The sequence below is a fragment of the Primulina huaijiensis genome, chromosome 6 (genome assembly GCF_012295235.1).
Source record: "Primulina huaijiensis isolate GDHJ02 chromosome 6, ASM1229523v2, whole genome shotgun sequence".
In the NCBI taxonomy this organism is placed as follows: domain Eukaryota; kingdom Viridiplantae; phylum Streptophyta; class Magnoliopsida; order Lamiales; family Gesneriaceae; genus Primulina; species Primulina huaijiensis.
This window is the reverse complement of record NC_133311.1, coordinates 23,194,215-23,208,153: the sequence shown is the minus strand read 5'-3', so window position 1 is coordinate 23,208,153 and position 13,939 is coordinate 23,194,215. Positions and strand designations below refer to the sequence as shown.

The 13,939-nt window shown below is 35.3% G+C and overlaps 1 protein-coding gene across 3 annotated transcripts in view; it reads left to right on the top strand.

The window, feature by feature from the left end:
• Nucleotides 1–130: 130 nt before the first annotated feature.
• LOC140978515 (uncharacterized) overlaps nt 131–13,939 on the top strand; it is a 25,942-nt gene continuing 12,133 nt past the window's right edge. The window contains exons 1-3 of one of the 3 annotated variants that reach the window (XM_073443643.1): nt 133–795; nt 12,670–12,774; nt 12,931–12,987. In XM_073443643.1, coding sequence (XP_073299744.1) covers nt 448–795; nt 12,670–12,774; nt 12,931–12,987 — 510 coding nt within the window. In that variant the 5' untranslated portion in view covers nt 133–447. Of the gene's footprint in view, nt 796–12,669; nt 12,775–12,930; nt 12,988–13,939 lie in introns of all 3 variants that reach the window. The other 2 variants (XM_073443644.1, XM_073443645.1) reach the window with 2 other exon arrangements.

Sequence of the window (13,939 nt, the reverse complement as noted above, 5' to 3'; positions counted from 1 at the left end):
GTATATTATTTAAAATATTATTTTAAATAATAATTTATAAAAGGGAAAATATGGTATTTAAGAGAAGATGATTATATCTAAATCTTCCTGATTTTGTCATTATCGGATTTGTACTAAAATTATCAGCCGCATCAGAAGCGATTTCATAGTATATACGTCAGTTCCGCAAGCTCGGTGCCATTTCTTCCACCACACTAGCTCCTGATCAATCCGCAGTCTCAACGACCATACCTTTCGAACTACTCGAGATGAGCTTGACGTGTTTTACTTGTTATTTTTTGGGTCTTCTGCTTATTGGTACTCCCTATGATTTTTTCCCCGTTTGAAGGGGAAGCGCACGCAACCTGAAAGACAGCGTCTTTCTGGTTTTCTGCTGTTTCGTGGGGGAGGTGGTGGGGTCAACGTCGTTCTTTTTCTTCTTTTGCTTTTGTTTCTTCCTCTAGTTCGATGTCCGATCCAATTCGTGAACGGGAGAAATATGGAAGGAAGAAGCCCAAGACTGGGGAATTAGGAGATGAGCCGTCTAGTTTTCGTTCTCCCTGGTATTTATTGAATTCATTTGGGCACGTCCCTGGTGTAGGATTTGAGAATTTTGCTGAAAATATATGGGGAGAGAAGGCTTCAGGAGATGGCGGAGATGAGGCGGAGGCAGAGTTGGACCCTTTGATGATTTTTGGTTCGGGAATCATGATGATGATACTGAACAAACTTGACGCACGCAGCGTGGCACGATCACGGTTGGTTTCTCGGGAATGGCTGAAAGTTGCTTCCAGTGACATAATTTGGAATCCTAAGGTTCCTTTCTATCACTTTAATATGAATATGTTCGTTTCCTTCTTATTGATTCTTGTTGATTATTTGGCAATTGATTTGTTCAGTTTTAATTAACTTGGCTGTTTCGTTTCCTCCTCTCCTCTTCTGTGATTTAGACGTTAACTAATATCTGTTAGGCGGGAAGTGTGCTTGAAATTTGAATTAAATACACCTCTTGCCTTTTTCTAATTTGTTCGCTCTTTTGTGAAATTGATGTTTTTGATGAATGTAAATCTATAGCATAGTATTTTTATGCTAATAGGTACATGATTGAGTCCTTTAGATTTTTAGTTGTATTAGACATTGGTCTGGATTCTGTTCCTCTTGAATATAGTAATACTCTTTTTGGTGTAATATTTATATTATTTTAGCTGAAAATGTAAGCTTGAGTCATGGTTACCATTAGTAGCATTTCTTTTATTGTTTTAGCATTTGTTCTAGGAAGAGTGAAGGCTCCGCTGTTTCAGCTACTTGGAGTGTGTTTGGATAATAGAGAAGCAATCCGACCGAAGGCCTACTTTGTACTGGGATAATGCAAGGCATCTCAATAAGACATCAAGGAGTGCAAGAGTAGGGTTGTTTTAATTAATTCATAGTGGTAGAATAAGTATTAAAGAGTTTCAAGCAGCATAATGTGTTTGACAAGTATCCTTTGAAATGATGAGAGAATAAAAGAGTGAGATATTGGATCCACAAGACGATCTATGGATAATGTTGCAATGGTAAAGGTGAAAGGTTGATGTTGCATAGGATAATTCCATCGGATCTGGATTTCTGGATTTGGTTTATCAGACGAGAAATATTTTTTCAATGGATATGGGTGCCTCTTCAGAAAGATGTTCTAGGATTATTAAAGTTACCGGATAGCTATTTTTATTTGCAAAAAAAACATTTTGAGCAGTGAGTGTTGACAACGGTATACATGTTTTCTTGTGCATGCATGACAGCTGAATTTTAGTGGATGTCTTTTTTTAAAATTGTTTATTGTGAAGGCACAATGATGGTAAGCTAGGCACTTTTCATGTGAGGAATAGTCATATCCATTACGAGGAATCCCGCCAATACTCTTGATTTTGTTTCAAATCCTGTTTGGTCCAGAGTGAGTGCAAATATTTTGAAGATTTAGTATTGTAATGATAAAAAAAATCCTTGGCCAGTGGGCACGATGCATTATTGCTCTACAAATACCAAAATTTGGCATAATTCGGTACAGAAATTTGAAGCTAAATTTCCAGGTTGTTTGTTGAGGTTAATTAATTTAATACCCCAAACATTGTAGGTGTTGCAACTAGAATACATCTTTAAGGTTCATTTTGTAGTTAATCTAAGTTGGGAAAATAATAGAAATTGTAGTTTCTAACTTAAGCTTAATTCGAAGTTAAATGATGACATGTTTACTGTCGTGGACTTTGTTCTTCTAGGTATCACTTCAACCCTAGTTTGGTAGCAGTATCACGATGGATTTTTTGGAATTAGTTTAATCAATAGTTCTTTCAAGTCAAAGGAGATCTTTATGTTGTCATGACTGGAAACTATTCTCTCGTGGTAACATGCATACGTCTTTAAGATAATAATGATTCAGTAGTGAAATTTATCCACAAGAAAAGAAAACACAGGAATATTTATGAAATATGAGGGAAAATAATTACTGAAAATGCTAAAGCTTTCTTAAAAAGTGATCTTTGCAAATGTTTTATGATGAAAATATTTTAGCTCTTCTCGCCTTGTAGTTTTTTTTATAGAACCAATAATTAATTAAATAATTAATAGCTTTTAGTTACAATAAACAGACTAGTAATCCACTCACGACAAAATATTAGACAAGACCCTAGCCCTATCAATAATACACAATAGTTCAATCTCTCAATAAATCTGTGATTGAGATATCCTAAAAGTCTACATGAGATCCAATCCAAGTAGATATTTTGATCTCGATCTTTCCCCTGCACTCTTCCCTCGAATCTTCAATGTTATAAAAAATTCTTCTATTTCTCTCAATCCACACAGACCAACATTTGCCATGAACGGATGAACCACCACTTTCCAACAAATTCTGTGTCTCTTGCTAAGAAACTATGCAAGATCTGTATCGAATAAATGTTGCATTGATTTCGGCACCACCCAAACCAATCTCAGTTCTTCTACAGCTCTCCCTCATAACCCATTTGTGAATGTACGATGAATCAACATATGATCCTGCGTCTCCCTGTCATTCCGACACAACACACACCAATTTGGTCACAGAGTACGCGTGGATCATCTCTTTTGCATCATCTCCGAAGTCAGCAACTTATTCAGAACCGCCGTCCACGATAATACTTGAATCTTTGTTGGAACTGGAGCTTTCCAAATAACATTGTAAAATGGAAAAACGAGAAAGCTACTGCTCAAAAAGAAAGACTCAAAGAAATACTGAAAAGATACCTGACGGATCCCCACCCCACACTCAGATATCATATACCCCTTAAATCAACCTGATTCTATCTAAATCTCCTAATAACGCACCCAACTCACACTCCTCATTCCTCAAAACCCTCGGAAAATGCAAGTCTCATGATGGGGAAGAGGACAAATTATCAAATAAAGCAAAATGCGACAGACATTATGAACCGAAGAAAACTACGCAGGATCATATGTTGATTCATTGTACATTCATGAGTGGCTTATGCATATCTTTTGCATCATCTCCGAAGTCGGCAACTTATTCAGAACCGCTGTCCACAATAATACTTGAATCTTTGTTGGAACTAGAGCTTTCTAAATAACATTATAAAATGGAAAAACGGGAAAGCTACTGCTCGAAAAGAAAGACTCAAAGAAATATGTGACTGAAAAGATACCTGACGGATCCCCACCCCACACTCAGATATCATCTACCCTTTCAATCAACTTGTTTATATCTAAATCTCCTAATAATGCACCCAACTCACACTCCTCATTCCTCAAAACCCTCGGAAAATGCAAGTCCCATGATGGGGAAGAGGACGAATTATCAAATAAAGCAAAATGAGACAGGCATTATGAACCGAAGAAAACTACGCAGGATCATATGTTGATTCATTGTGCATTCATGAGTGGGTTATGCATCTCTTTTGCATCATCTCCGAAGTCGGCAACTTATGCAGAACCGCTGTCCACAATAATACTTGAATCTTTGTTGGAACTGGAGTTTTCCAAATAACATTATAAAATGGAAAAACGGGAAAGCTACTGCTCGAAAAGAAAGACTCAAAGAAATATGTGACTGAAAAGATACCTGACGGATCCCCACCCCACACTCAGATATCATCTACCCTTTCAATCAACTTGTTTATATCTAAATCTCCTAATAATGCACCCAACTCACACTCCTCATTCCTCAAAACCCTTGGAAAATGCAAGTCCCATGATGGGGAAGAGGACGAATTATCAAATAAAGCAAAATGAGACAGACATTATGAACTGAAGAAAGCTACGCAAGATCATATGTTGATTCATTGTACATTCATGAGTGGGTTATGGGCGAGAGCTTTAGAAGAACTGAGATTGATTTGTGTGGTGCCGAAATCAACACAAGTTTTATTCGATACAGATCTTGGACAGTTTATTGGCAAGAGAGGCATAATTTTTTAGAAAGTAATGGTTCATGACGTATGTTGGTCTATGTGGATAGAAAGAAATAGAAGAATTTTTGACAACGTTGAAGATAAAGAAATACTGCTGGGAAAAGATCAAGACCAAAATATCTATTTCGATTGGATCTCATGTAGACTTTCAGAAGTCGGCAACTTACCCAGAACCGTTGTCCACGAGAATATTTGAATATTTGTTGGAACTGAAGCTTTCCAAATAACATTGTAAAATGGAAAAGCGGGAAAACTACTGCTCGAAAAGAAAGACTTAAAGAAAGATTTATGATATGCATTCGGTGTTATGAGTGGGTTCATGGACAATCCAATTTACTGACTCACGAGTGCGTTGAATTTTATATTGTGTTACCTTTAATCTTTTTTAACCAAAGATATAATGTTCTCTAAACATGGTCATTAGACATTGTTGGTTTAGATTCAAATATGCTGGATCGTTGTCTACGTCAGGATATGTATCATTTATCAGGAGCAATCTAGTGACCTGGGGAAGTAAGAAATAGAACGTGGTTTCATTATTTGGTTCATAAGCTGAATATTGTGAGCTTTATCATGCTACTATAAAGCTTTACCTGGTTAGAAGTTCTAAGTACTTTTTTTTTTGTTAAGAAAAACATATGAAACTCTTGTGTAATAACTCCCTAGTTATGAGATTGCGATGATCTAGTGCAACACGATTGAAAGCATTTTGAGCTGGTTGAAATTACAGTGAAGATAAACTTAGATTCTGGTATTATTATGATTCTTTACTGGCAGATTAACTAGCTGATATGATGACACATGTTATTCGTAATGGGTTATTTCATACATGTGTGAGCTTTGACTCAACTTGATGGGGAGAGTTAACGTGTACAACTTGCATAATATTTAGTGTTGTATATATTTTTAGATAAAAATTGATTATTATCATGTTAACAGCTGTATGATTTTATAGTTGATTTTTTTAGAATAAGTTGTGTATACTTTGTATAAATACTTCTTTGATATACATTGAAATTTATTAATTAAAAATGAATGTTTTACCAATAAGTAATTTGTGGTCGGTAATATATATATAAGTTGGGTTTTTGTCAAAAATAGTAATTTTCTCCCGAAAGTGATATCTACAAAAGGAAACTTCGATATATATATATATTTAAATGTCCGTTCTGTTGGTCAAATTCGTCATTCTTATAAAGATATAAAGTTAAAAAGAAAATAATTTATGAATGAATATAAAGAAGATGAAAGAAACAAAGGACATTATATGAACACAGACAATTTAATTTGTCTCCTATATTGTTTAATGCATCACCTTGCATGTGAAAATAATTTTCTCTATTAATGTTCCAAAATTTTATTGTATTTGTTTTCATTTAGTAAAAAATATCCATTTAAAAAAATATAGATTTAATTTTTTTATAAAAAATTAATTCCAAATAAAATAGTTCAAATTGTCATCAAAACCACACCGAATTAATCTCTAGACTGGAACCAAAATAATTTTCGAGCGGCTTGATTCTATATCTACCTTTTGGTGGAATAGAAAACATCGATTTTAGAATCGTCATGTATAGATGTATACATTAGCAACTAGTTTCGAAATCAATTAATAAAGTTTTATTACTGGCCATAACAAAAGCTTCTTTATATATGTTTAAAAGAGATTAACGAAATATTCGAGAAGTAGAAGCTTTCTACCAAAGCATCAAACAAAGAGATTGAACAACTTGCGCGATTTGCTCTTCATTTGACCAATTGGTTAACTGTCAGTAACATCTATGTCTATATCTATACTTATGTTTATATAAAATTAGATTTTTTGTCATATCTTGAAAGTTCCCGCAAAAAATAATATGTTATAAAATGACATATTTATCTGTATTAATGTATTCACTTATCCCGTTAAATATTTGAAAACAAATACGTAATTAAATGTGAAGTCTTTTCAAAAAATTTTTTTAATTCAAATTTGAATTTGATGCCCCTTGAAAATATAAAAATATGAACTATATTTAAGTGTCTGCATTGATTATATCATTTCATTTAATTTTGATTATAGTTTTGAGTTGTGTTACTTTATATATTCAATTCTCACTACTCTCTATCGTATTAAATAAAATAATTTTTTTTGTATAATATAACATTTTCCAACTTTTCAAAAAGGTGTCGTGAATTTTTGGTATATTGATTGTCCGTAAATTATTATTATTATTATGCATCTTAATTAGAACTTTAATATAAATATTTTTTAAATATACCAACTTAAAATTTTAGTCAAAATTTATTCATCTAATAAATGACAAATTTTTGGATTTTTTGAAAAATATTTATTTATTGTTTAAAATTTGGATTCACAATATAATATATCATTTTTTAAATATATTTTCATATTTGTTTTATTATTTGCAGTTCCACTCAGTCAAAATAAAGACGTCAATCTAACGACAAAAGTTTATTATCCTCATTCTAGTGTTATCTCAAATGATATAACAAATTTAATATAATAATTTTTATAATAATATTTAAAATTTAAATATATCTATTATATTATATCAATAATTTTAAATAATTATACACTAATACTTTTTTAATCATTAATTACTTAAAATCACTCGGTGCATCAAACGGGTGGAATACTAGTAGTAAGATAGAAGCAGAGAATAGAATTCTTGCTCTTGATACTTTTGAGTTGTTTTGTTAATACAATTGCAGTGCTCGAAGACTGGAGGATTTCTAGCTCCATTTTTATGTAGCTTTATAGTAATAGCGAGTTCGCAATAGGTGGACCTCTTACAACGAAAATAAACTCCATTTGATCCTCCTTGTATGTTGTAGCTAATGTTGATTGGAAGTTGCTCCGGTTAAATGTCACAAATCCCATCTTGAATCGCAGATGAAATTATACCTAAGGATTATTGTAGTACTTTTTGTCCCACGTTGGTTAGAAAAAAAAGTTATGATTTATAATGGCTTACAATGGACTCTTATAACAACTTATGTTGGTTATTTTCGTAAAGCGATGACAGATATAAATTGGCTGTTATAGGGGTTTATTGTGACGTCGCAATTGCGCGGGCTCGGGCTCGGGGCGTGATAGAAAGGTATCAAAGGCGTACACCAATAGGAAAACCGAGAACTAAGTGTTATGCAGAGCAAAGTGCTACGTGAGTGAGATTAACCTGTTGAACCTGAAGGCAAAGTGCTAATTCACGGGAGTCACCTCTTGAACAGATAATAACCATCTCTAGATTCCCGGCGCTGGTGGATCGAGGGTCAGGTCGAGGCGATAACATTGTATTATAAAAGATGGGTGATTGTAGTACCTTGTCTCTCATTGCTTAGGAAAAAAAGTCAATAATGATTTATATTGATTTAGAATTGACTCTTATAGCAACTTGGAAGAGAGCAATCTTAATTCTTTATATTGATGACATGGTGATTGCTTGTGACAACATTCAAGAGATGGCTAGACTCAAACAACATTTAGAATTCGTGGTCAATGACTTTGGGAAACTCCAATACTTCCTTGGGATGGAAGTTGCTATGAGCAAGAGAGTATTTTCAGTCTACAAGAAAATATATACTTCATCTTTTAAAAATAGATGAATTGTTTAGACTTGTTAGTGTTTTTTTTAGTTAGCTAGTATTTATTTTAGAACATAGTTGAAAGTACAAAATTTGAGACAATCATCCTAATTTGAGTAAATAATCATTTCAACCACCGAGTGGGGAAGTTTATATATTTTCTATGACAATTCATACATAATGTATAATGTAGGTGTAGCAAGTCAATTTATGTATTATTCTGCTCGAAGGCACATAGAGACTTCGTGAATCGAATCTTGCGTACATCAAATGGTAGTCCAGGAGAGGTGCTTTTTTTTGAGGAAAACAATGAGAGCGTAGATGTTGAAGGTTTTGTAGATGCAAAATGGGCAGCATCCTGAAGTGTGGGGCAATATATTGGCAACATAGAGAAGTAAGGAACATACCACAGTAGCTCGTAGTGGTGCATAAGTAAAATCTAGAACTATGGCTCGAGGAATTTGCGAGCTAATTTGATTAAAAAGGTTATGGAAAAAACTAGATGTCAGTATACACAGTCTTATAAAATTTCACAATGATTACTAATTTACAAGCCAGCTCAACAAGATAAAATGAAACATGTGAGGATAGACAAAAATTGCATGAAGATTGAGATCGAATATGTGTCAATTAGTATTCATTGTTGGAGCAAAAAAACTTAGATTTGATCCATTTGGGTCTCTTATAATTACTGATCCATGTTCTCATGGAAATCCGAGATAGCTGTATATGAGTTATATTGTTTGGAATTGTCTAGGCCACATTGTCCTCGCTCTTTAAGATTATGTTGGAATTGGTTTGAATATTGGAGAATTTTTGGCGATTTTGGTGTGTTACAACTTTGTCAGATTAATACTTTTTGTCCTTCACGGGTGCAATCCAACTTTTTTGTATGTATTTGGTCATTAATTGAAGGTGCACTTTTTTTTAATATAAGAAACAATATTTTATTAAGATAATTAAAGTTAAAGGTTACAAAAGACGGATAAGTTATCCGCAACTACTTAAAAGATAGATGAAGCTCTGGTTACATCAACAAATAAAGCTCCAATCCCTAACTAAATCTGAAATCGAGAAATTCTTAAAATCTGAGTGCTTCCTTGTCTAAATGGCAGCCCTAAACCTGATCTTTTCCCAACATCATCAATCGACTCTACTATATTGTCGAAGATCCTTCTGTTACTCTTTAACCAAATTGACCAACAAATACAATGCACTGCCACATGCCAAAAGTACTTCCTCTTGCCAAGATCACGACCAATATATAAGACAAACATTTTCACACGTTGATCATGGAGCAACCCATCCCAAACCCAACTCTTCCAGAGCTTTGGACCAAATACAACTTGTGAATGGACAATGCATAAGTAAATGATCTCGAGTCTCTTCCTCTTTCCGGCAGAGGACACACCAATTCGGACATAGTGTACAATTAGGCCATCTTTTTTGCAACGTGTCGCAAGTTGGCAATTTCCTTAGAGCCACAATCCACGAGAATACTTGAACCTTGTGTGGGATCGGTTCTTTCCAAATATATTGAAAAATGAGGAAAAGAATGAAAGGCGTTAATTGGAAAAATGATTCATAGAAAGATTTAACGGAGAAAGATCCTGAGAAATCCCCTTCCCAAACACTGCAATCCCCACATTCCACGTCCGACCTAACATTATCTAAAACCCCTAACAAAGAACTCAATTCACTCACTTCCCAATCACCTAATTGAGGCTTTGTCGAATTGTGCCCCATACTTGTGACACCATAGTTGTTTCTTCTAAAATGCGTCTATGTTTCCACCATAAACCCATTGACAGACCCATAACAAGGAGACAAGGGCAGCAAGCAACATGAATCAAACAAATCGACGCTTACAAGGGTCTACTTGTGAAGCAGAGAGAAAGGCCATTTTTATGTGCCTTCATATTCCAACCAAGATTTTTTTCAGTTCGGCAGACAGTCGGACCCCTTGGGATGGCTCAACAGATGTAACGACCATGGGCTCTCCCGATCTTGGGCCTTCCTTCACGGGCTTTCCCATGCGCCATTACTCATAGAACTCCTCCCCCTGCAGCTCAATTGGTACCAGGTTTCAAAGATCTATGTACTTAGCCTGGAGGTCATGGGATCGAAACCTAGGGAGGCATGGATTCCACCGCCAGGGGTGGTGAGTTCTATGAGTAATGACGCATGGGAAAGCCCGTGAGGGAAGGCCCAAGATCGGGATAGTCCATGTCGTTACAATAGATGTGAACATTTTTTCAATACCAAAGGACCTCTTGGGAAGACAACGTAGGATTGGCCTTTTTAGGCTTGAGATGGATGTCCAACTTTGGTTTCTGATGTTGGAACGAGATCGTCTTGGGTTGCATTGGGAGGAGCTTAAGAACCAACGCACCACTTAAGCTAAATCCTTGAAATATCTCAGTACTGTTCTTGAAGAGATCCATGTGCCTTCTTGCCTGATTCAGGTTATAGTGATCTTTTATTTTTATTACGATACGATGATTGCTTGTTTTTAGTCTGGATATGATCATCTTTTTATCTGAACTCTCTTCTATATAGGATTACTAAATTGATGAAATAATAACGAGGAAAAAATTATTCACCGACTCTTCTTTACGAGACTTGAGGTTCTCTCTAAAACTAGAGACCTACATTTTTGCCATAAACCCATTAACTACCCATGACATTATCCATAGCTCGATACAATAACAGACATATTGTGGTTTGAATCATTGATCCATTGATGCTATAGGAACTTAGAGATGTTTCTGTAGTTGCAAGAGATAGCTCTCGTGCATTTAGCACTTTGTCCATTGGTTCCAGAGCCTAATGTAAACAAATCAAATCGAGTTGGATATGAAGAAATTTTTCATGTGGGAATTTGGCTCAAGTTGGGTTAATATCAGTTTTGGTCCTTGTTGTTTCAGGGTAATCCTGGTTTAATCCTTATTGTTTTGGATGGGGTGAAATAGTCCCTCATGTTTAAAAAATACACCAAGTTTAGTCCAACTATTAAATTTGTTGTTTAACACAGACGGAAGGCCTAGTGCATCTCCAAAATGGGGCTGTCATAACCTAACTTCGTTCTCACCTTCATCGATTTCACCCTTCACCTCTCCTAACTATGACTTCTTTGAAGAATAAGCAATTCCTTCTATGGTGGCTGTGGGTGAGGTGGGGAAATGCATAAGGTGGTACATTTGTGGGTTCTGGGCAAAGAGTTGTGGGGCTGGTAATTTGGATGAGTAGGCTTGCAAGCAAGGAAATATGTAAGTTGGTCTGGTGAGACAAATGTAATTGTGAAAAAGGAGTCATGGAATCCCTAAATTGAATATGAATTGGTGCTCAGGGGGGCACAACAGTTGGATAATGCTGCACAACAAGCCTTCAAACAGGTAAAGATTATACAGTGTGGGAAGAGGGGGCTGAGATTTTGTATAGGACGGCTTAACTATACAGCTAAAGTGGATAGGGAACATTTGATGAAACAAAGAGATGATGGATTTGACGTAGGATTAAGAAGTGATGCAATTCTGGGGGAATGGAAAGATACAAGTCGTAAGTTGGGGGAATGGAAAGATTTTGTAAGTGACGACGGAACTATGGATTTGACGTAGGATTAAGAATTGATGCAAATCTGGGGGAATGGAAAGATACAAGTCGTAAGTTGGGGGAATAGAAAGATTTTGCTGGAATGACACAACTAGAGCTGTCAAAACTGGCTAAGTCTGTTGGGTCGGCCTATCCCACCATAGAAAATAAGTGGGTTGGATTACGATTTTAGTTACTCGTTTGAAGATGGGTCAAAACCGGCCAGCCTGTTTGCGTCGTGAGTCCGGCCGCCATTTGTTTAAAAAAAATTCTAATTTTTCATTAAATTTTTGTGAAATGTTACATCAAGACACTTACTTTTAGAATATGCATTTTGTGAACTTGGGGCTAGTTTTTTTAGGTGTTTTTAACATTTTATATTATTACTTTTTTTATAATTTATAATTAAATTTCTCTATGTTATTCATATTACTTGGATATGTGGTTTTTTACTTCAAATATAATTGGTGACATTGAAATCTCATATGATTTGTTTGATTGTGACAATGATTACTTGATATTGTGTAACGGTGCTAATATTTTATTTGAAATCTCAACTATTGGCGTTGCTTTCGTGTTTTTGCTTGATGGGCCGGCCCATTTAACAACTCTAAAGGCAACCCTACGAGTAAACTTTGAGGAAATGGGAATATGTGATGGAATAGAGAGAGGAAGGAATTTTTTTAGGCAACATTAAGAAGAGATCCAAACTTGGGGGATTGGAAATATGCAAGTAGTAAGTTGAAGGATTGTAAAGATGGAGGTTTGTGGGAGACGCATTTGAGGATATGCTATTTTCCATTGTTTTTTGACGGAAGACTAACATTGGTACCAAGCCGGGTGAATATTTGAAACACGATGGGTTATTTTGGCACATCATAGACAATAGGGATCAAACCGGGAAATTCATTAAGCGTTGGGGATTAAAGTGGGCTTTAGCAGCTCGAATTAGATATTATTTTCCACTGAAAAAATAAGTTCTTGCTATCAAATTGACCGCTTTTACTGTTTTGGATTAATTTATCAAGTTGGATGAACGGTCATTTTGCCTTTTTTTGTTTCTGTTTATCAGTGTAATGAGTTATGGCTGGGGAAAGCACATATACCTCACATATTAAAAGCTCCAGGACTTTCAAAGTTGTCAGCTTACTCACTTTCTCTCATGGACAGTAAACACGTGAGTAGCCCTCTCTCCCCCAAAATCTAGATATATGCATGGAATCACATGTATCACACACTAAGAGTCAGAGACACACTAACTTAATGAGATAAACCACTTTTATAAGAATTTCTATCTACTTATCCATTTCTAATAACATAAGTTGTTGATCAGACCAGAATAACTCGGAATGATTTATGTGATCATATATGGGAATTTCATTTTACTGAGGTACGTCATCCATTCAAACTTCAATCATCAACCACTGACTTATTATGATTTTGGCTCTTGAGCTCCAATATCTGGATGTAAAATACATTAGAGAATTAATTCAGCACTCTTTCTCTTGAAGCTGTAAAAAATCTTAAAGTTCATTTTTACATCAATGGATTTTTGAGCTTGTGTGTCTACATAAGCAAGTAAAGAGGATTGCAGACGCTTTCTTCTGGCTGGGAACTTCTTTATGGAAGACAGGTTTACTAAACCTAGGGGTCTATCAACGCTTTTTGAGCTAGTGAGGCTAGCCTAGAATATGCAACTTAAGAGGATCTCTATTGCTTTCTTCTCACTTGGACAAATTTGTTTCTGAAGCATTGATAGTAAGAATCTAGGTGTCTATCAGCATTTCTGGAGCTTATGGGGCAGTTAAAGAGGATTCCTATAGCTCACTTTTGAACAAGTTGCTTTGGAAGCACTGATAGAGTGATAGTTCCTAAACTCAGGGTTTATCGGCAATCATTGAGGTATAAAGCCTGTACAGGCTGAAAACCAAAGCAAAAACTTCTTGATAATTTTGAGTTGGAGAAAAAATCACAAACTCGTGAATTGACATGGGAAATAACTATGCGTTGAGCAGTTAGCACCACAAATTCTAATCGTGAGAGTTGGTTTACCCTCCCAAGGCTGATCTGATTTTTGTATTGAACTCCATAAAATTATGATATTTTTCATTCCAGTTAGCTATTTTCCTTCTCACGGCTAAGCAAACCCGGTGAAGGATCTGTAGGAATTTGACTTTCCTAAATTTTTTAAACAACTTCCATATTGCAGAAACATCTCTTAATCTCTTATTGTGTCATTGCTTTCTCTGTTTATCAATTTATTGATTAGGACCAAAATGCTTCTCCCTGAGGTCCGGATCTGTATTAACATTGTTTCAGTTTGTATTTTGAGCGGATATATA